Consider the following 22,551-nt stretch of genomic DNA (forward strand, 5'->3'; position numbering starts at 1 on the left):
GTCAAGTTATATTCTCTAGTATATATATATATTTGAGACCGACGCACCCAGAGGAAACCCATGCAGACACGGGGAGAACATGCAAACTCCATGCAGGGAGAACCCAGGAAGCGAATCCAGGTCTCCTTACTGCGAGGCAGCAGTGCCAACGTGCCGAATTCCATACATGTATGTCTTTAAAAACATTCCATAGTCCACCTTCATCGCCTGAAAAGGGTTGCCAGTATAATCCCTTCCTAAAATAGGTATAGCCCATTAGTTGCTGGGTTGGCTTCTCCTATCTGTAGAAAAAGACATTGCATCCAGATTAGACTACGAAGATGTCATCAACGACTTTTCCAATCGGAAGGCAAGAAAAGTAGATTTTCGTCTCTGAACCTGGAAACCGGTTATAAATTTCATGATGATACCTCTATGTTAATTTCACACTTCCTGTCAAAAACACTGAAATTCACATTTTATTTGTAGGCCATAAACATGTCCGAATATTAATGCACAAAAACATGTATCACTAATGATAACAGGCTGACATAACATCAACGTGAGTTTTGACTACGACATAGATAGATAGATAGATAGATAGATAGATAGATAGATAGATAGATAGATAGATAGATAGATAGATAGATAGATAGATAGATAGATAGATAGATAGATAGATAGATAGATAGATAGATAGATAGATAGATCTTTATTGTCATTGTCACTTTTACAAAGGAACAACAAAATTGAATTGACATCCTGTATATCGAGACTCAGAGCATACTTGCAATTTGGGTACTTTTCTAGAAGAGGCCCTGTTAATTTCCACATGACACCACATTGCATTTCACACTGTCATGGTATTGTCATGAATTATGAATTGCACTCTTTTATTAGATTATATCGTTATATTTTGATAAAATCCACATGTTATATTGCAAATAATTAGCTGAATACTGTAATGAGAAAATCCGGTAACAGCGTTTGACGTAACCAGCCCTGCGTGGGTTGGTCAGCCCTAGGCCCCGCACACCCCTAAGGCTGCCTCTGCTAGGCCATCTTAGTGTTCTAAAGTTTCACAAAACTATTAGTGACCATTCTTTAAGATTTTTTCACAACAGAATAATCCAACAATTAAATCTTGGCAAAAATGCATCGCTTTTCAGCCTTGTTCTTTGGAATTTGTTTTCTGGTATTATTTCTCTTAAATGGACATGTTTGGCCATGCTCTAGATTGCTTGAGACAAGTCAATCTTTTTTTCCATCATTTAGTCCGTCTGTCCTTGATGTCATGAGATCACGATTGGAAGTTCTTCTAGTGTTTGGCAATTCTGAAATTTTATTTGTTTGAATTTTGTTTTGTTTTTTTTAAACAGTCTCACAACTTTTTCCTTTTTGCTCTATTAAGTGAATGGTGTGATGGTGTATGAGCAATACAAAGTAAAGTTTGACTGATTGGTAATTTACAATAGGTCATCAAATTATACAAAGCTAATCCTTCAATAAAAATTGCCGCTTTGTTTAAAAAAATATATTGTTTTGGAATTTAAAAAACTGCATGAAGAATTAAAATGTACAGTTTGCTAAATATGACTTGTACTATTTAATTTATGTGTGTTGTTTTTTTTTGTGTGTGTGTGTGTTTATATTAGGACTAGGGGGTTCGCCCCCTGCTCACTTTGCTCGCCAACCCCCAATTTAAAAATGGAAGAAGAATCTGAAAATCTAACAACATCACATTAAAGTTCAATAAACTGTGAAAAGAATGATAACAAACATATATATGTAGGTTTTAAAATAAGCTAGATTTAAAGCGTGATAAAAAATGTGAACGTCACATTAAATCGTTGCACAAAATCGTTGCACTTTTAGGCTTAGGATTTTATAGATATAGAGTAGATTTATTTAGATTGTGGAAATATCACAGAAAAAAAGAAACTCCACAAAAATAAAGTTTTGGGGACCGTCCCCGTATATTGTCCTATGGACAAAAATAAAGCAAAAAATAGCGAAATAATTGATCAAAGTACTATATTGTAGCATTTGACAAAGTTTATGAAACAAGATGGCGTTTTTATACAGAAATGAATTATGGGAACAGGAAATGGTTGGCAGGAAGTGACATTGAATGCAGGAGTTGGAAACAACGTAATTTTGGAAGAACTGGAAGTGAAGTCATTCGGAATGGCCGGATGTGATGTCATATCGGGTCACCGGAAGTGGCATCATGGCTGACGTTTTGTAACCCGGAAGTAGAGACGATTATTTTTCTTCGGTTTTTCTGTTCGGAGATGAAGAGATTCAGGTAAGTACCACGTGACAACCTCTCATCTTGTGATATTTCACTCACCTTTAGGCTTTTTGACTGCCTCCTAATCACATGTGACAAGATATAGCTTTTAAGCAAATGAACTATGTGACTAAAACTCATAAGGTTGTAGTGTTCTGTAACCAGATCAACAGGCAGGTGCAAATGTGCTCATTAGATCATAAGGAGTCAAAATGACCAAATATTCAGCTGTTTTTCAGGGGTGCTTTAAAAGTGTGTTGCATTCTGGGGTTGATACACAAATGCAAAAGAAAATTAGAAGAAAATATATTAATATCATTACTATATACAGTATATATTTAGGCTTGGATAATCTAACCAGTGTGTGTTTGCATCTAAGAAGATATGAAATGGGGTCTTGGGTAACTTTAAGATTAACATGTTTCATAGTTAGCGAAGCATAACAATCAATCAGACTATGGGAACTTATTAGTTGTTCAGTTTCAACTGATGGAACATCTTTCATAAAGTAGCCATCAAAGATACCCTATAAAGGAAAGGTTTTTAAAAAGCATTTTAAGAGACATCACCACTGCCGGAGATAGAAGACAATTTATCTCTGTCAGATTTTGCCATCTACCATCCCTCCGCTCCAAAAGCATCACATTTGGCATAAGAAGACAAAGACTGCAACAACTAAAAAGCTCTAGCCACCTAGTATAAAGTATGCTCTTTGGCCTGATTTGAATTGTTCAGGTTGTGTGTTTTTCGTATCTAACATTTATGCCTGTTATTTCTGTAAATAAACATAAGGAAAGATTGAAACAAAGTTTGGGTATTACCTCATTGAAGTGCCTTGTTATTTACTGACATTTATCAGTGACTGATGAGGGTTAATATAACAAGCTGTGTTTGTTCAGGTTTGTTCAGGTTAAGTTCTTTCAAGGGAAGTGATCCGGGTTCAGACTGCTATATCTGTAGCTATATGCCCTTGGCCTCTGGGAAAGAGGCATCACATCCATGAATCCCACCTGAAGTGCAGCTATTGAAGCAGGCTCTAGGCCTTTTCTGAAATGTAGCCCTTTTAGTGGAAGTAATCAGAAAGCGGACCAATATATCCATGAATCCCAGTGGGAGATGAGCTCAGGAGCAGAGAGGTGTCTCGCCCCTGCCAAGTTATTCCTCTCTGTGAGAATAATATGCTATTGAGCATAAAGTGCATAGTGTCTATGACGAGAATCAAGCAATAAGTGAATGTTAGACAGGTAAGTATTGTGGGGTGCACACATTAAATATGGCCATTTTAGACATTTCCAGGATTAACTTGTTAACTTCCAGGATTAACTTAAAAGAGCTTCAGAGGTTAAAGTGTGTATTGTGAACAAATATCCACGATAAAACAAAAACATGGCAGCACCCATTAAAATCCAGGGTGGTGTCACAGGGAGGCACAAAAATATCTGAATATCCTTAAAACAATGTCTAATTCCTAAATTAACAAACATGTGGATTCAGCACCCTTAAAAACCATTTCAAAGAATTCTAAAAATGTATCCTAAAGGTAAAGCTAAAGGTGAAAAAAAATTTAAATTAGCCATTTAAAACAACTGCAGTTCCACAAGTGGACACTGTCACTGAGCTGGGCAGAAGTTAAGTTCGAAAGTGAAATGGAATAATTGCAGATAGACGGATATTAACTGTCATTTCAGCAGATACTGCAGCACTAAGAGACTTTATATGAGTAAATTAAAGCACTAGTATATATAATTAATAACATTATGTTGCGCAAGTCTATACAATGGCAGAGTATTAAAACTGTCAACAAAGCTTTTTATGCTTTTATCAGTCATAATACTTTAAGTGGCAAGTTGAAAATAAGTCTAATTTTGCCAGAAGATCTATTTTGCCAAAATCAAAATGATCCCAAATACTTATTTTTTTTATCATTTTAGGACTTTAAACTGGAAAAGAAACTCATTTTTGGGCAGGATCTACTGTAAACAGTACAACAACAACAATATTTACTGTATTTATATAGCACATTTTCATACAAAAAGTAGCTCAAAGTGCTTTACATAATGAAGAAAAGAAAAATAAAAGACAAAATAAGAAATTAAAATAAGACAACATTAGTTAACATAGAAAAGGAGTAAGGTCCGATGGCCAGGGTGGACAGAAAAAACAAAAAAAAACTCCAGACGGCTGGAGAAAAAAATAAAATCTGCAGGGGTTCCAGGCCACGAGACCGCCCAGTCCCCTCTGGGCATTCTACCTAACAGAAATGAAATAGTCCTCTTTGTAGTTAGGGTTCTCACGGAGTCACTTGAGTAGAGTCACAGTAGAGAAAGCAAATGGTGTTGAGTGACTTTCTAGTTTAAGAAATAGATGAAAAAGATCCGATCCTTGACCACCAAATGAGCCAAATGAGAAATCTTAAAGTGATGTCTAGAAGTCAATGCCTTTGCAGAAAAGAAGACAACAACTCTAGTTTCATAAAAGTAATAAACACTAGAAGCTCCGGTGAGTTACAAAGGTATTAGGAAACATAATCCTTAAAACCAGTAACAGGGATTTCAAAATGAACAGAAATAGATGACTGCCTAATCTAAGTTCATGGACTTTCAAAGACTGAGAAAAATACTTACGTGTATCCATGGCAAAGGGACTCAATGCATATCAGCACTCTGACGTTGTCTCTTGCTCGTAGCTGGCCCTTGCTTTTTAATTCACTGTGGTCTTGAATTAGAAAAATGAAAAATATATCATTGTTGGAAAAAGAAGGAATACACTTAAAATAGTTAACACTTTGTATTTTAGAATGGTACATAGGGTAGTGGGTAGTGCTGACAATGCAGAGCTTCAAGAAACTGGGCAGGAATGAACTGGGAATTAAAACTGGCCTTTGCCTTTTGTCCATACTGGGCAGACACCAATCATTACCTATTGATTTGTAAGCAAACTAGTAAAGTATAACCAGGGCCGGTGCCACCATTAAGGCAAATTAGGTGTTTGCTTAAGACACAGATCATAAAGGGGTGGAAACCTGACTGCACGGGTTATCTACTGAACAGTCAGTTGGCACATTAATAAGCTTGGCCTAGGGCACAAAATTACCTAGCACCAGCACTGAGTATAATAGCGACTGGCATAAAAGCACAAGTGGTACAGATTCTGCATTCTCCCCTTACATCTTCCTGCAGCTGTTTTGTCCTCCTGCCTGTCACCAACTGTGCCCCACTGCTCTACAAATTCTACACTTTGCTGAAACCTCAGTGCTTGAAATAGGCCGGTGTACTCACCACTAATCTACATAGGCATTTCTATGTTTTTCTCTTAGGAGTGCCAGGAGTTTGTCTTGCACACTGTTTGAAGTCAGCAGGTGATCACCAGTATGTAGTACCAGCACTTGCACATTTTACTCTTACTTTAGTATCATTCATTTTTCTTTCCTACCAGTACTTCTCACAATCTGCTATTACAATGCTAGATGTGCTGAGACTGTATGCGGGAAGTGTAGCCCGCATTAAAATGTCATTACCCAGGATGCACTATGCTATATAAATGTACCAAATGGAAAACAATGGAAATAAAAAGAAAAAAAAATACAACTCTAATCTTGTAATTGCTATGTTTCAGCCAGGGTTCCCCCAGCTTAGACAAAGCTCATTTGTTGGTCACTTAGTTTCTGTGTATCTGTTTATCTTGTCCTATATACCACTGGTTTTGTAGGTGGATCCCCAACAGGCGGGGCCACCTGCACAACACCATCAAGGGTCTGCCCTCAGCTCTATGCCATGCTTCAACCAGCATGTCTCCCACAGCTGGTGTTCAAAATGCTGTTTCTTGTTTGTTTTGTGTTATTTTATGCCATTTATTTGTAGTAATGTTTGTACATTTTTCTTTGTGTTTCTTTATAAGTGAATGTGGCCTTAATTATGTCCCTTATGTTTTGTGGGTGGCTCCCCAAGGGGCGGGCCCACCTGCCAATCACCACCAGGATTGGCCCTTCGTCCTATTTAAGGGAGGGCCTCCCATAGTTCCTGGCAGTTCATTGAAGGTGCTGGGAGTGGAGAGTGTTTGGGTGAGTTACTGTGCTATTGCTTTGTTTTGTGTTTTCTGTATTTTCGTCCCTGGGCTTTGTGTTAGATTACACCTCTTGGATCCTATTTCGGAATTTGATTACTGATTTTTTTTTAGCCTCTGCTCTGTCTTTACCACAATTATCACACTACATGCTGAAAAGAGAATACTGTACTTACCGATGTGAATATTTGCTGAGAACTGATAGATTCCAGACAGAGGTGCTGTGAAACGGCCAGTTAATAAGTTCATTCCAGTTCCCCTCTGAAATGCACCCTTTGTAGTTGGCTGTTAAAAAAAAAAAACAAGGGTTCTCATTTAAAATTGTGTTGGGTTTGGGTCAAGAAATTTTAAATGCATATACACTCACTGAGTACATTATCTGGAACAGGAACACGTGCACATGGAATTATCCAATCATCCAATCATATGTAACAGTGCAATGCATAAAAACATGCAGATACAGGTCATGAGATTCAGTTAATGTTCACATAAAATACCAGAATGGGGAAAAAATGTGATCTCAGTGATTTGCACAATGCCACGATTGTTGATGTCAGATGGGCTGCTTTGAGTATCTGTAACTGATGATCTCCTGAGATTTTCACACACAAATGTTTCTGGAGTTTAATCAGAATTATGCGAAAAACAAAAACACATCCAGTGAGTGGCAGATCTGTGGACAGAAAAACCTTGTTGATTGTAGAGGTCTGAGGAGAATGGCTGCCAGACTGCTTCAAGCTGACAGAAAGGCTCCAGTAACTCAGGTAACCATTCTGAACTACTGTGGTGAGCAGAAACGCATCTGAGAAATCAGCCAAGAATAGAAAGTTGATCCTGCAGTGGGCACAGACTAAACCAAAACTGGACAGTAGAAGATTGGAAAACCATAGCTTGGTCTGATGAACTTTAATTTCTGCTGAGGCACACAGATGGTAAGGTTGGAATTTGGTAGCAGCAGTACGAATCCATGCCCCCAATCTGTTTTGTGTCAACAGACCAGGCTGGTGGGGGTGTTGTAATGGTGTGGGGAATATCTTCTTAGCAGACTTTGGGTACATTAAAACCAATCAATCATCGCTTGAATGCCACCGTCTATCTGAGTATTGTTGCTGACCACGTGCATACCTTCATGGCCACAATTTACTCAACTTCTAATGGCTACTTTCCAGCATGATAATGCACCATGCAACAAAGTGAAAGTAATCTCAAATTGGTTTCATGAACACAGCAATGAGTTCAGTGTTCTTCAGTGTCCTTCTCAATTACAGGGCCTGAATCCAGTAGAACCCCTTTGGGATGTGGTAGGATGGGAGATTCACAGCATGATGTGCAGCTGACAATTGTGTGATACAGTCATGTCAACATGGACCAGAATCTCAAAGGAATGTTTCCAACAACTTGTGGAATCCAAGCCACCCAGACTCGTGGCTGCTATGAGAACAAAAACAGGCCATACCTAATGTTAGTATAGTGGTCCTAAGAACTTTTTCAATTGCTGGAGAAAAACAAAGAAGCAGGTTGGTGAAAGGTGTGGCTGATTGGTGTATGCATTCTCTTTTATTGTAAGCCAAACAATTTATGTCCTTCAGGTAGACATGTTGATTTTTAATTATGCAGCCCACTTATTTTTCTGACTCCTAGAGGTGCAAGCAGGCCTGGACAGGAGGAATCCTAGTGGCTTGGCCAGTCATTTAATTGATTTGGCCTGCATACCATGTAACACAACACAACACAAAACATTAACGAATACTGGAGGAGAGTAGACTAATGAATTGAAAGGATAGACAATCGAGAGAAAATAGCCAGGTGGAGCTAAAAAATCCATCCATTATCCAACCCGCTGAATCTGAATACAGGGTTATGGGGGTCTGCTGGAGCCAATCCCAACCAACACAGGGAGCAAGGCAGGAACCAATCCTAGGCAGGGCGCCAACCCAACGCAGGACACACACACACACAAACACACCCATACACCAAGCACACACTAGGGCCAATTTAGAATCGCCAGTCCACCTAACCTGCATGTCTTTAGACTGTGGGAGGAAACCCACACAGACATGGGGAGAACATGCAAACTCCATGAAGGGAGGACCCGGGAAGCAAACCCAGGTCTCCTTACTGTGAGGTGAGCTAAAAAATAGCAAGGAAAAAAGAGGAAAGCCCTCCATGTCAATGCTGTAAAATGCCACAAAATCACACTTATTTAAATCTGTGGCAGCGTCAAGTGCAGGTGATGATAAAATGTCACAACTAATCTGCCCTAATTATACTTATGCGTATGTATAGTCTAATCAAAATGTCTTGTGCTAGCAAGCAAAGCTACTTTTATAATAAACTAGGGGGCTTTGCCCCCTGCTCACTTCACTCACCAACCTCCGTTTTTGAACTACGCGCTAGCCTCTTTGCAGGTCTGCCGCTCTCGTATGGGGATGTGAATGTACAATTTACTAACTATTTTACATTACAGTGAGTAATTAACCATACTAAAAAATATTAAAATGCAGTAATTTGAATGTAAATTATGTTTCATGTTGTGTTCGAGTTATTCGTTGCGTAATACGATTTTGTTCTGTTTGGCTTTGAAATTAACACGCAAAAACTTTTTAAACTTACACTTTTACTGTAAAACTTCAGTAAAAACAATTTTTTGAATTAAATTTTTGTCAATATCACATTGAATTGTGATTCTGTGTTTGGACTTTCATCGTGACAATGCCACGTATAACTGCCCAAGACTGAATTTCATTTCTTTCTCTCTATTAAATAAAATGACTTTTTCAAATGTTCGGCTCTGAGATTTGTAAATTGTCTTTGCAAAAGCTGTTCTAACAGGAAACTGTTAACGTTTTAATATGAATGGCATATCAATATTTCTTTTGTTGTCTAAAGTTATCCCCTGAAGATGTACTACATTACCTTTCTTGGATACATCCTTCTTTGTACAGCAATTCGTGAGGAGGAAGACCGAACGGGGTTAACGGTTGTAGATATTCTTCGGAATATTGTAAGTTGATGTTTTCATTTTCCACAACATCACCACCATTTCAGCATAGTTTACTGATACACATTTAACCAATTTGCAGTGTTACCGATCAACATTTTTGGCGTTAATTCATTTGACTTCATCGTTTTTCGGTGCTTGGATTGCCTGTGTACTCATTTTTACTGTTGATAACTCTTCGTGATGAAATGTCTCATTTCGTCAGAGCAAGAACTGTGTCTGTGAAAAGCATTCACACGAATGAGAGGTGAGAGTACCGTGTGCGTGGTTTTCTATGGTTGAGAGGAGGGCGTGACTTGAAAACATCTCATGGCCAAAGTCTCATCTCGCAGGACCAAAAAGTCTCATCTTCCAAAAAGTCTTGTCTCGTCGCAGGATTTTTTTATTATAATAGCGAGATTATCATTAAACAACTAAACCTGTTTTAGCAACATGTGTTCTAGATATCATTAAATATTTACAAGATTGTTGCTCAGAAACATTTGCCTATATGAAGACATATCATTTTCATAAGCAGTAATAGGCCAAGCTGAAATTCTGTCACCATATTGGATGGCAGACTCACTCACTTTTAGAACATGGTCTATACCTAACAATGTTTGACGGCTTTTACAGTAACACATCACTTTGATCTGTTCTATGTATAATCACAGAGCTACTATATGTTATCACTTTATCTGATTTGTTTTGGGTTCCTTCCTTTAAAATTCATGCTCTAATGTTTTTATTCTTGTCACAAGGAAGTGGCTTGTATAGGACTTCTTGGATGTCTGATTTTATTATCTTGTAAATATCTGTAATCTGGAAAGTACTTTGTGCTTCTGTTTGAAATGTACTACATAAACAAAATTATTGTTATTGATATTATGCAGAATTTTTTTTTGTGATAGTCCCATCGCTACCGCCTATATCAGGCACAGGCCAAGACATAGGGCAGTTGCATATGTTTATATGCTTTAGGGAAATGTGTTTGTGTTTTTAAAATGGCTGCTTTCTGTAGTTTTATGTCTGTGTAATGGTTTAGATATAATGTCTGTAGGCTGTTGTGTAGTGTATGTAGGATGACACTTTTGGTGGATACAACAATGGGCACAATGATCAATTTGTCCATTCTTCACAAAGAGTGTATTTCTTCAGTCAGTTCTGTGCAGTTCTGCATTTTGTTTGTTGGTGTATTTTGTAAGTTGTGTGTGTTTGGCATGGAAATATCAATAACACATTGTGACATATGTGCACTTGGGGAACAGCTTAAGGACTTATGTGATTGTAATTCTCCACTGAGACATGAAGGGGTGCTGTGCAATAATGCCCTCTCCTCTCCTTTCCCCTTTGCAGAAAGGAAAACTGATGTATTTCCACCAGTGACGTTACCTGGACCCACCTGTTCCTCCAAGAATCCATCAAAATAGATCTGCTATGTTATGGTTTATAATTTTATAATCTGTCAGTGTAGTTCTGTCCCAGCGTAGTTTATGTATGCCATGTTCTAGTACTTATAATTTGGTTTGTATCTTCTAGTTTGTGTTGCAGTGCCAGTTCTTGATGCCATCTGATTGTGTCTGTACATGTAATCTGTCTGTGCCAGTAATTTACAACCTGAGGCGATGTGTTGGACTGTTTCTTGGTCTTTTTAGCAGTATTTATCATGAGCTCTCTGTAATGTTAGTTTCGTTAAAACACATTTTCTCTAGTTTATTGTGTTTATAACTTGATCTTGTGTGGCTGGCATAAACCCTTGTGTCTTGCCCACTTACTACTGTGGTTTAGCCTGCTATTTGATGCAATCTTATCCACAGAAGGCTGATCAAGTTCATGTTTATGAGGATGTCTGCTATGCAGTGTTTATTATTATTATTATTACTATAGCTCAAACAGAAATCTGGATAATAAAAAAATAATAAAATATAAAATAAAAAAATAATAAAATCTGGATAACATCCAGATGACAATATGGGTTTTAGTATGCCTACCTATTTGTGAGATTAAAAAAGACTCTTCTTTTTTCAGCATAAGGTGGAGAGAGTCAAGATGTTTGCAGTTATGATGCAGAAATGACAGTCCACTGTCAACCATGTACAGAGAGAATGACAGGTGCAAGGAAAATAACAAGAAAATCTCCATATAGTCCTATCTATCTATCTATCTATCTATCTATCTATCTATCTATCTATCTATCTATCTATCTATCTATCTATCTATCTATCTACATGCATCTTTATTAAGTGAAATCCCCTGGTTCAAGTATGTAGAGATGGAAAAGGGTGTGTCACATATAAGAAACTGAGAACTTTTACCTGCCAATAAATTTCAGAGAGGTTAAAGAAATGATAGATAGATAGATAGATAGATAGATAGATAGATAGATAGATAGATAGATAGATAGATAGATAGATAGATAGATAGATAGATAGATAGATAGATAGATAGATAGATAGATAGATAGATAGATAGATAGATAGATAGATAGATAGATAGATAGATAGATAGATAGATAGATAGGGCAGAGTGGTGGCTCTGAGGCTAAGGATCTGCGCTGGTATCCCGAAGGTTGCCGGTTCAAATCCCCGTCACTGCCAAAATAAAAAAAGGCCACTGCTCTGCTGGGCCCTTGAGCAAGGCCCTTAACCTGTAATTGCTCCAGGGGCGCTGTACAATGGCTGACCCTGCGCTCTGACCCCAAGGGGTATGCGAAAACTACCAAATTCCTAATACAAGAAATTGTATAAGGCGAAATAAAGAACCAAAAAAAAAAAAAAATAGATAGATAGATAGACAGATAGATATAGTACCTTTCTTATTTATATATATTGTGGCACGCGGCTGGGGACCAAGCCCAGCCGGGATGCCCAGGAAGAGCGGAGGAGGGCTTGCGCCTCCTCCAGACCACGAGGGGGCAACCGCCCTGGTTCCTTTGGGGGCCACGGATACAGAGCTGGGAAGCTCAACCCTGTAGGGGCCCGTGGTCACCGCCAGGGGGCGCCCCAGTGCCTGGAGAGCCCTGGACCTCAGCACTTCCACCACACCCGGAAGTGCTGGGGAAAAGAAGACTGAGGACACCCAGAGGGCTTCCGGGAGCACAGCCGGCACTTCCGCCACACAGAGGAGTGTCCGCGGAGGAGTGTCGGGAAGCACCTGGAGCCCATCCGGGCGTGTATAAAAGGGGCCACCTCCCTGCAAACGATGACTGGAGTCGGGCGGATGTGGACGAGAGTCGTGTTGGAGAGGAGTGGAGGCGGCCTGAAGGAAAGAGGCACTGGAAAGAGAGGCCTGGACTTTGGGGGATTGGTGCTGGAGGTACTGGGTGTGTGCGTTGAATACTGTAAATATTGTATATAATAAACGTGTGTTGGGTGACGTAACAATGTCCGTCTATCTGTGTCCAGGCTGCTTCTCACAATATATATATATATATAAAAACTACAGTATATATATATGTGTGTGTATGTTTGTCTTCAGTAACTTTCAGAAGTGAATCCATTCTTGATGAAGGAATTGTTTATCCTCTGCCATGGCTAATGCTGAGTATTCTGTCAGATACTCACTGTTTGAAAGTTGTGAAGCTCCACAAGTGTCTTCTTGTCTACAGTTATGGGTCCTTTGAGTTTGCTGTGAAATGCTTGCTCCACTCTCCTGTAGGGGGCAAAACTCTCAGGAAGAGTTACGGGAGGAGATGGCAGAGTGAAATTGAAGCGATGGTTGACTGCCGCTTCTGCTCTTCTCTCTGTAGCTTCTTTTAGCAGATCACAAAGAAAAATGAAAACAAAACAAGTCTGTACTTTATTCACACAATCAAACACCAGCAACATTTTTAGCGTATAAAAACATGTAATTCAACAGTTTGCCCATCCCTAACTACTACAGGCATAAATTATATGATGTGGAATGTGGAAACCTCACTCTTGCTAAAAGAAAGGGGACAATGTGAGTGGTGATCAGGTTATGCCGGACTTTATCAAACTTTATCATCCTGCTAAGGGTTGAATGGAGAGACTGCAAATTGAATTAAGAGGGATTTATTAGGTTTAAAATGGTGAGCTTAATTTTAGCCTTCAGGAAAAATCACTTATTCCACTATCAAGTTATAGGGCAGGAGACACACTGGTATCTGGTTTTTGAAAACCAATACACATTGGTAAAATTCCTAAAGATCAGAGGCTAGTAAATATTATCCCATTATATGAAAAGGGTGATCAGGTTGATCCAAGTAACTTTAGGCCAGTAAGCACAATAGGCATCAGAGGTAAATTAATGGCAGAAATTTTTAAGGAAAAGATTCAACATCAAATGGCAATAAAAGGTGTATTAGCAAATAATCAGCATGGGCTCACACAAGGGAGATCATGTTTCACTAATATGCCGGAATTATATGAGGAAACAACAAGAACCAGAATGGTTCATGTGAGTTTGATATTCAGAAGGCTTTTGATAAGGTACTACATGAGAGGCTGACATCAAACTAAAAGATGTAGGAATTCAGGGTGCAGTCTGTACATTGGTGCAAAATTGGCTCAAACATCAACAATAAATAGTTATGGTGAGAGGAACCATTTTAGAATTAGGAGATGTTAAGTCCCTCTGGAATCAGTGTTGGGGCCACTGCTTTTTTAATATACACAAAATTAAGGGGAACACTGAGAAACACATGGCAAGAACAAGAGTTTTACTGAACAGTCACCATGGGTTCAGAAGAGGGAGGTTGTGTTTTACCAACATGCTGGAATTCCATGAGAAAGCAACAAAAGGATATAATCACAGTGTAGCTTAGACTATTTATCTTAAACTTCAGAAAACACAAGAGAGGTTGGGCATCAAACTAAAAAGAAGTGGAATTTCAGGGTGATGTTTGCAGATGGATGTAAAATTGGCTCAGACAAAGGAAGCAGAGGGTGATGATGCAAGGAAACTTTTCAGAATTGGCTGTGGTGTTCCACAGGGGTCAGTGCTACAGTCACTGTTATTTTTAACATATATGGCAGTAAGTCGAACCCGTTTCCAGTGAGAGTTGGACTCCGCCAGGGCTGCCCTTTGTCACCGATTCTGTTCATAACTTTTATGGACAGAATTTCTAGGTGCAGCCAGGGTGTTGAGGGGGTCCGGCTTGGTGGACTCAGGATTGGGTCACTGCTTTTTGCAGATGATGTTGTCCTGTTTGCTTCATCAGGCCGTGATCTTCAGCTCTCTCTGGATCGGTTCGCAGCTGAGTGTGAAGCGGCTGGGATGGGAATCAGCACCTCCAAATCCGAGACCATGGTCCTCAGCCGGAAAAGGGTGGAGTGCCCTCTCAGGGTTGGGAGCGAGATCCTGCCCCAAGTGGAGGAGTTCAAGTATCTCGGGGTCTTGTTCACGAGTGAGGGAAGAATGGAGCATGAGATCGACAGGCGGATCGGTACGGCGTCCGCAGTGATGCGGGCTCTGCATCGGTCTGTCGTGGTGAAAAAGGAGCTGAGCCATAAGGTAAAGCTCTCAATTTACCAGTCGATCTATGTTCCTACCCTCACCCATGGTCATTAGCTATGGGTAGTGACTGAAAGAACGAGATCGCGAATACAAGCGGCTGAAATGAGTTTTCTCCGCAGGGTGTCTGGGCTCTCCCTTAAAGATAGGGTGAGAAGCTCAGTCATCCGGGAGGGGCTCAGAGTAGAGCCGCTGCTCCTCCGCATCGAGAAGAGTCAGATGAGGTGGCTCAGGCATCTGATCAGGATGCCTCCTGGATGCCTCCCTGGTGAGGTGTTCCGGGCACGTCCAACGGGGAGGAGGCCCCGGGGAAGACTCAGGACACGCTGGAGGGACTATGTCTCCTGGCTGGCCTGGGAACGCCTTGGGATTCCCCCGGAAGAGCTAGAAGAAGTGGCCGGGGAGAGGGAAGTCTGGGCATCTCTGCTCAAGCTGCTGCCCCCGCGACCCGACCTCGGATAAGCGGAAGAGGATGGATGGATGGATGGATGGATGGATATATATATATATATATATATATGCTCTTCACAAACTGAGGGCACCGTGGCGGATGTTAGCAGATTGCTGGCCAACCACAAAGCGTTACCTGGTAGGTAACCACCCACACTATCAGATTGTGACACAGACTTCGAATGCCGTGAATGTAATTACCCCGATCTACATGCTGTCAAATAAATGAACCACACGCCGTGGCACAACGTTAGGGGCATCGCCTCTGATGCTGACGTCCGAGGTTCGATTCCCGAGAGGGAGTGCAGTGGAGTGTGTACACCTGATGAGCCCAGAATGAGGGCGAAACACGTGTCGTGTACTCTTTGCATTTATTTGACAGTAAACTATTTCAATATATATATGTATATATATATATATATATATATATATAAATGATTTGGATAGGAATATAAGTAATAAGCTGGTTAAGTCTGAAGATGATACCAAGCTAGGTGGACTGGCAAATAATCTCGAATCACTTGAATTATTAAAAGAGAGACTTTGACAGCAATACAGGCTTGGGCAGGTTTGTGGCAGATGAAATTTAATGTAAGTAAAGTAAATATAACATTAGGAGGTTTTTCTTTACACAGAGAATCATAGACACATGGAATAAGTTACCAAATTCTGTGGTAGACAGTAGGACCTTAGGGACTTTCAAAAGACTTGATGATATTTTAGAAGTAGATAAAACTCATGAGCTTTGTTGTGCTGAATGGCCTGTTCTCGTCTAGATTGTTCTAATGTTCTAAAAGAAAATGATCTTAATAAGAATATAAACAACAAGCTGATCAAGTTTGCAGATTATACTAAATTAGGTGGAAGAGAAGATTTTGCAAGAATCAGGCGAGTTACTACAGAGGGGCCTTGACATCATACAGAGTTGGGCAGATTTGTGGCAGATGAAATTTTAAGGAAGTAAATGTAAAGTGTGACATGTAGAAAGTAAAAATATTAGATGTGCCTACACAACAACAGGTTTGAAAGATGAGATGATCAGATGATGTGATCACTGTCTACATCCAGACTGTGTACAGTAGATATCAAAAAGATTTATAAAATGTTACATAATGTAGTGCAGAGATCAAGTCATGGCTCCCACCTGGAGTGCTGTGAAAAGTTTTGGTGTCCTTTTATAAGATATAAGACAGAGTGGCACAAGAGAAAGTCCAGAGAAGAGCAATTAGGGTGATTCTGGGACAACATCAATACCATCAGGAGAGATCGAAGGAGTTAAACTTTTCAATTTAAACAAAGAGATAAAGAAGTGACATTATCAACATGTTTAAAATTAGGAAAGGGATTAGCACAGTGACTCCCTGCTGTGACTTTAAAATAAATTCTTTATCAAGGACATAGATGGAAACTTAAGGGGAAATTTCTCACAAGTGTTAGAAAGTTCTTATTCACTTAGAGAACCATAGACACATGGAATAAGTTACCAAGTACTGTGGTACACAGTAGGACTTTAGGGGCCTTTGAATCTCAACTCCTTGTTTGAATAGGACTGGTCAAATTGTTGCACTAAATCCCAACATTCTCTTCAAGAGTTTTCTAATGTTGTCATGTTTTAAAAAACATAGTGCGTAGAGAAAACCACAATCATCCTGTAGAAATAGCGTACTCCAAAAACAGCAACTATTTCTTGTATAGCCCAAAATCACACAAAGAATGGACATTATCAGGCCCTGTTTAATTGACCGCCCTCAAGCCTTGACTCTCTAAGAAAAAACTCCAAAAAATCTTGCAGGAAAACTTGGATAGAATCTTGGGAACTCCAGACAAACAGCATACAGACTGTCACCTGAACTCAGGTCCTTGGAACTGCGAGGCAGTGCTAGGATCTTTCTAATCTGATGGCTTCTCATCATCCATAGCTATGAAGCAGACACTACAGACCGTGGGTGATTGTCGACAGGTTTAACAGCCAATGAAAGAGGACTAATTTCTGGTGTTTGAAGGTGGGGTGGGTGGGGATTATTGTGGATTGGAGGGCATCCAGGACATTACTGTGTTAAACCTATCATAAATAATGATGCCTGCTGATTTTCAAAACACACTTAATGAAATACAGGATCATAGGGCCAGAGCTTATCCATGCTGCGTTAGAAGACAAAAACCAGCTTTGTACCACATGGCACTTTATTGCCTCATAAATGACCACATTCACTTATACTGGACAGTCTGAACTGCCAATCCATGAAAGGTGGAGTATCTGGGAGAAACTGCCATGTCCACACAGACTCTGATCAGACCAGGACTCTATGAGGTACCAGTTTGTTTTCAGAGAGCTGGCTGTCTATTTTTAAGGTTCTATAAAATAAATCCTGGAGTCTCGACATTATGCTAAATTTCACCTTGAGACCAACAAATGTTTAACTATTTTAACTATTAATAGATCAGAATTTGTGCTAGAATTACACATGCACGGCAAGTAGGCCAACTACAATAACAGGAATTGCTTTCATAAAAAATGTGTAATTTAACCAAAATGAGACCAATAGTTTCTGTAATTTAAATTCTCACTATTTTTAATAGTCAATTTTACATTATCAAAACACAATTTTGTGTTAGAAGTATAGGAATAAAAATCAGATGTCTTTTTATACTTTGCTCTTTATGTTGTGCTGCCCATTTGGCTTCAGTATCCTATTTGTACTCACGCTTACATAATTTTCCAGCTACTCCAACTCTTGTAATGTTGTAACAAACATTTAAGCCTCCTTTCACCCAGCTAGAAGATCTCGACATCGAGTTAAAACCAAGATTTTGTGCATTCCTTTGACATGAGACACAATCAGATACTCATAAAACACCAAATGAAACATTCAGAAATGTTTCTATTCTTGTGCCAAATTTGGGCTATTTTAAAGAAATCTGCTTTTAATTTTTTTTTATTTCTGGGGATCATTATTTTGTGACAAAATAAAATTTTAATACTGCATTAAAGCTCTGTTAATAGTCAAGCCTATTTTTGCTTCAACAGTCTGGAAATGACTAGTGATGATGTCACAACCAGTCTCTGGATACCATTTAATCATTTGTTCTAGTTTTCTTGTTATCCATCATCATCCCTTACCCTAACCCCAGCACCATCTCCACTAAACCTGATCAACCTCTTACTACACAGTGAATTTTCTTGTATTATTTTGTACTGTAGTTGATAGGGGCATTGATGGCATGTAGTGACATTACTGTCACATGCACTGAGTCATATTATGTGTTATCATCTACTGTTGAATTCTGCTCTGTACTTGTAATATTTCTTTTGCACTGTTATATTGTATTGAGGATTACTTGTGTTCTGTTCTGTGTATTGTATTGCAATTACCCCTTTTTTGGACACCCACTGTACGCCCAACCTATCTGGAAAGGGGTCTCTCTTTGAACTGCCTTTCCCAAGGTTTCTTTCATTGTTTTTCCCTATTTTTTTTGGGGAGTTTTACCTTATCTTCTTAGAAAGTCAAGGCTGGGGAGCTGTCAAGAGGCAGGGCCTGTTAAAGCACTTCTTGTGTGATTTTGGGCTATACAAAAATAAATTGTATTGTATTGTATTGCAGTGAAATTCTTCCTTGCCAGTGTTCATCAACATGCAACACATCTAAACTCTCCAGCACCATGACTGGTGGGTAGATCTCCTTTACAGTGCCTCCAAAGTTCTGTTTGAAGATCCTTTCCCAGTGAATCTGATTATGTTTCCTCCTCCTTTCTGATCATGAGGCACATCTGGGGGATATTTATGGAACTCACAATCCAACTCCATTCTCCATAATATGTCTTCTTTGGCTGTTCTAATAAATTGGGAACTTGACGTATAGCAACTATTAGCTTTTTACAAATTAACATTTTGGGTCTATCGATCATGAAAGTGGACATTTTAACTGATAGTTCAGGTAATTTATGTTTTGCAATTGCGTCATAGGTTTCCTATTTAAAAGACTGGCAGAAATGTCAAAGAAAAGTGGCAGGGAAGAATTGTGTCACTAAGGATATATTCACAGTAGCAGGCAGAAGTGACTCAAATCTGATTTTTTGCCCTAATGTGACACAAATCTGCTATTTCCAGGGCTGTGTGGACAAAGAAATTCGATCTTTTCAGATCAGATCAGAGTCACTTTCAAATCTAGTCTTAGATCAGATATGTATCTGATTTGTGGCCATGCGACATTAATGTGAACGGTCAGATCAAAATTCATGTGTTATTTTCCTTATACACATGGGCTGTCGTCATCAGCCAGCACTGGCAACACTGCAAAACAACAATGGAGAAGAACTACAGCTATGATAACAGTCACAATCTCACCATTGCTGGCTTCTTGCTCGTACCCACACTTCTCTTGGTGCAGCAGTGCAAACAATAGCTGTGATAACAGCAAAATCTAGCCATCTGGCTTGTTTTTGCCTCTCTGACCTAATCATGCACAGCTAATGAACCTGTTTACCGTACTTCTGAGCAAAATGTGATGCAAACTCTAACTACTAACACATCCATTTTGTCAGTTTTAATATCATGCATTGTCTCTTAAATATGGCACTTTCTGTTGTTGGTAACGCAGATGACTGGTGTACAAACATATCAATGGGCAAATTCATGACGTTTCGGAGGACATGCCAGCAAACCATCACTAGGATGGAAACCCAGCACTTGGAGAAGGCCATGGGTTCAGACTTCAGACAGTCATTAACTGTAAAAGACTTTCAACCAAATATTGAAAATGATCATTATATTCATTATTATGTTAGTTGGTCCCAATACTTCTGAGCCCCTGAAAATAGAGGGACCATATATAAAGGTGTCTATCTTTTCTAAACAGCTCATACAATATTTTTGTTAAACCCCTCGAATTAAAGCTGAAAGTCTAGACTCCAATCATGTCCTGATTGCTTTGTTTCAAATCCATTGTAGTTCTGTACAGAGCCAAAATAATGAAAATTGTATCACTCTCCAAATTCTTATGGGTCTGACTATAGGTTAGCATGTGGAAATTTCTGAAGATTTTTCAATTTGTTAATACTCCACCATATATTTTTTATATATGTCATTTACCCCATGCAGTTTTCAGTAATGACTGAGAAACCCATTTTTTTCATGCATAACAGTGTAGGACAGATTTGCATTATCCACTTTGCTATGTCTAGAGCACAAGTCCTTGGCTTAAAAAGCCGCTGCCAGACACTCTTAATGTCACCTCAAGAGTTTCAGTCATTCCTCTTCGAAATTCAGCTTCTACACATTATCTGATAGAATGATAAATCACAGACAAGCAGCAAGGCGGAGGTGGCTCTTCATTGCACAAATAACAACATTCAACTCAAACAAAGACCCATAACTCAACAACTGGCAACCTTGATGGACAAAACTTTGTTCTAATAGTCAGCCAAACATAATGGGTTTATGTACACCTAACAAACCAATGGCAAGACATCTGCTCCTTCCTTTAAATCCCTTGCACACACCCAAGATGTTGTCTTGCTGCTCTCAGCCTGGCCATATCTTCTGCTCTATAGCAGAGTCCGCAGTGTCGACAGGGTGCAGCCATAACCAAAACTAGAACAATTCCTTTTATTCAAAGGTGTAACCAGTGCTGGACCTGAAAAATGGAAGACTGTCCATAAAAGAAGTTAGACAAGGGGTACCATTATTCCAAATCTTGCTAAGATAGCAAGTGCACAAGCAGAGAAAGATTGTACATAGAGCCACTTATCTGACATGCTGAAAACGATCACCAAGCAACAACAGGACTGGCAATGGTGTGTTTGGACCTCAAAGAGAAACTGCAGTATTGCCAGTAACCAGAAAGTGCAACCAAGCTCCTAAAATAACGAAAGAAAAGCACACTGAAGATCCTTTCATGTGTCTGGAGAAAGCCGACCAGGAAAGGAAGAAAGCATCGCTTACACTGAACCATAAGTTCACTTATTTTGATTCAGAGAACTATTAATTATACCTTAACAGTTAGGATAAAGCCAGCTAATGTATGGTATTGGTGTCACTGCAACTGAAAGGTAATAAAGTGTGAAGGATGGCAAAAAATCCATGCATTGTGCACATTTTGAGCGTACGACTGGATAACAGACATGTGGGTTACACAATATGAGTAACGACAGTTTTTTTATTTCTTTTATCCATGGATGTTTTCCACATTATTTGCCAGTTTATAGCATTGGTCACTATTTCCATTATATCATAAACTTTTTTCTTCCCATTATGGATGACAATGTGAGATAGAAATTTGTCACAGTCATCATTACAAACTATGTGACATATAAAAAATATCATTTTTGAATTGAGCATTCCTTTAAGCTTCACTATAACATGCATATTTAGGGTGTTATTGGTTGGGTTTTCTACTACAACATCTTTTAATGTTCCAGAAATTTGACAAATAATTTTGGGATCTCAAATATTAGCTTCCATATTTGAAAGACCTTTCTATTTCCAGGCAGAGTTAAACTTTCAGAAGCTAAAAAAATGATATGCTGTATACACTCACGTTTAAGTTCTCCCACGGTTAAGTTGGGGCTTGATTTTTCCGTATAATTTCCGGTATTTTATAATGTTGGTTGTATAAATTGAATGCGGAAAACTCTCGCTATTCGTCCAAGAGATTATGATATGCTAACGCCCACCTGAGAGAGTAACCACGGAGCACACTGCCTTTCTTTTCTGTATATTGTGCCTACGTGACCACACAGTAATACCCAAACTATTCCAAAGCGACGTTTGTACTGATTTTTGTTTTTGCATCTCACACCCTCATACACCTTTATCGTAAGAGCATCCCTTATTTACGATGGAGCGTTCGATCAGAAGAAAATATGAAGCTGGTTATAAATTAAATGTCGTTGAAGTAGCAAAAGAAATTGGTAACTGCACTGCTGCAACAAAATTCGAGCCGTCTGAGAAACTGAATGTGAGATTGGAGGAGGCAAGAAGATGTAAAAAAAAAAAATTTAAGTGTCACATTTTTGAATTGGCATATAATTCGGGGTCTGATTTTATGATCGATTTTTCGGGTTTTAGGGCATGACTTATACACAAGTATATGCGGTATTCATTTCTATGCCAGTTTCTAATGAGAAGCCAAGCAAAATGACAACTTTTATTGGCTGACTGAACCGATTACAATGGGCAAGCATTTGAGACAACTGATGCCCCTTCTTCAGGCAAGTTGTAAGAATGGGCCTTAGCTGCCTCGAAAGCTTAAATGTTGTAATCAGTTCAGTTAGCCAATAAAAGGTGTAATTTTGCATGACTTCTCATTGCATC

General features: G+C 39.2%; 1 protein-coding gene across 2 annotated transcripts in view; it reads right to left on the reverse strand.

Annotated features, from left to right (window-relative positions):
• c1qtnf12 (C1q and TNF related 12) overlaps window positions 1-22,551 on the reverse strand; it is a 100,665-nt gene that overhangs the window by 7,176 nt on the left and 70,938 nt on the right. The window contains exons 4-6 of one of the 2 annotated variants that reach the window (XM_028807735.2): window positions 12,878-13,062; window positions 6,511-6,619; window positions 4,897-4,987 (exon numbers count right to left, since the gene is read on the reverse strand). In XM_028807735.2, the coding sequence (XP_028663568.1) occupies window positions 4,897-4,987; window positions 6,511-6,619; window positions 12,878-13,062 (385 nt within the window). Of the gene's footprint in view, window positions 1-4,896; window positions 4,988-6,510; window positions 6,620-12,877; window positions 13,066-22,551 lie in introns of both variants that reach the window. The other variant, XM_028807734.2, reaches the window with a different exon arrangement.

Source organism: Erpetoichthys calabaricus, chromosome 8, assembly GCF_900747795.2.
Source record: "Erpetoichthys calabaricus chromosome 8, fErpCal1.3, whole genome shotgun sequence".
Taxonomy (NCBI): Eukaryota; Metazoa; Chordata; class Cladistia; order Polypteriformes; family Polypteridae; genus Erpetoichthys; species Erpetoichthys calabaricus.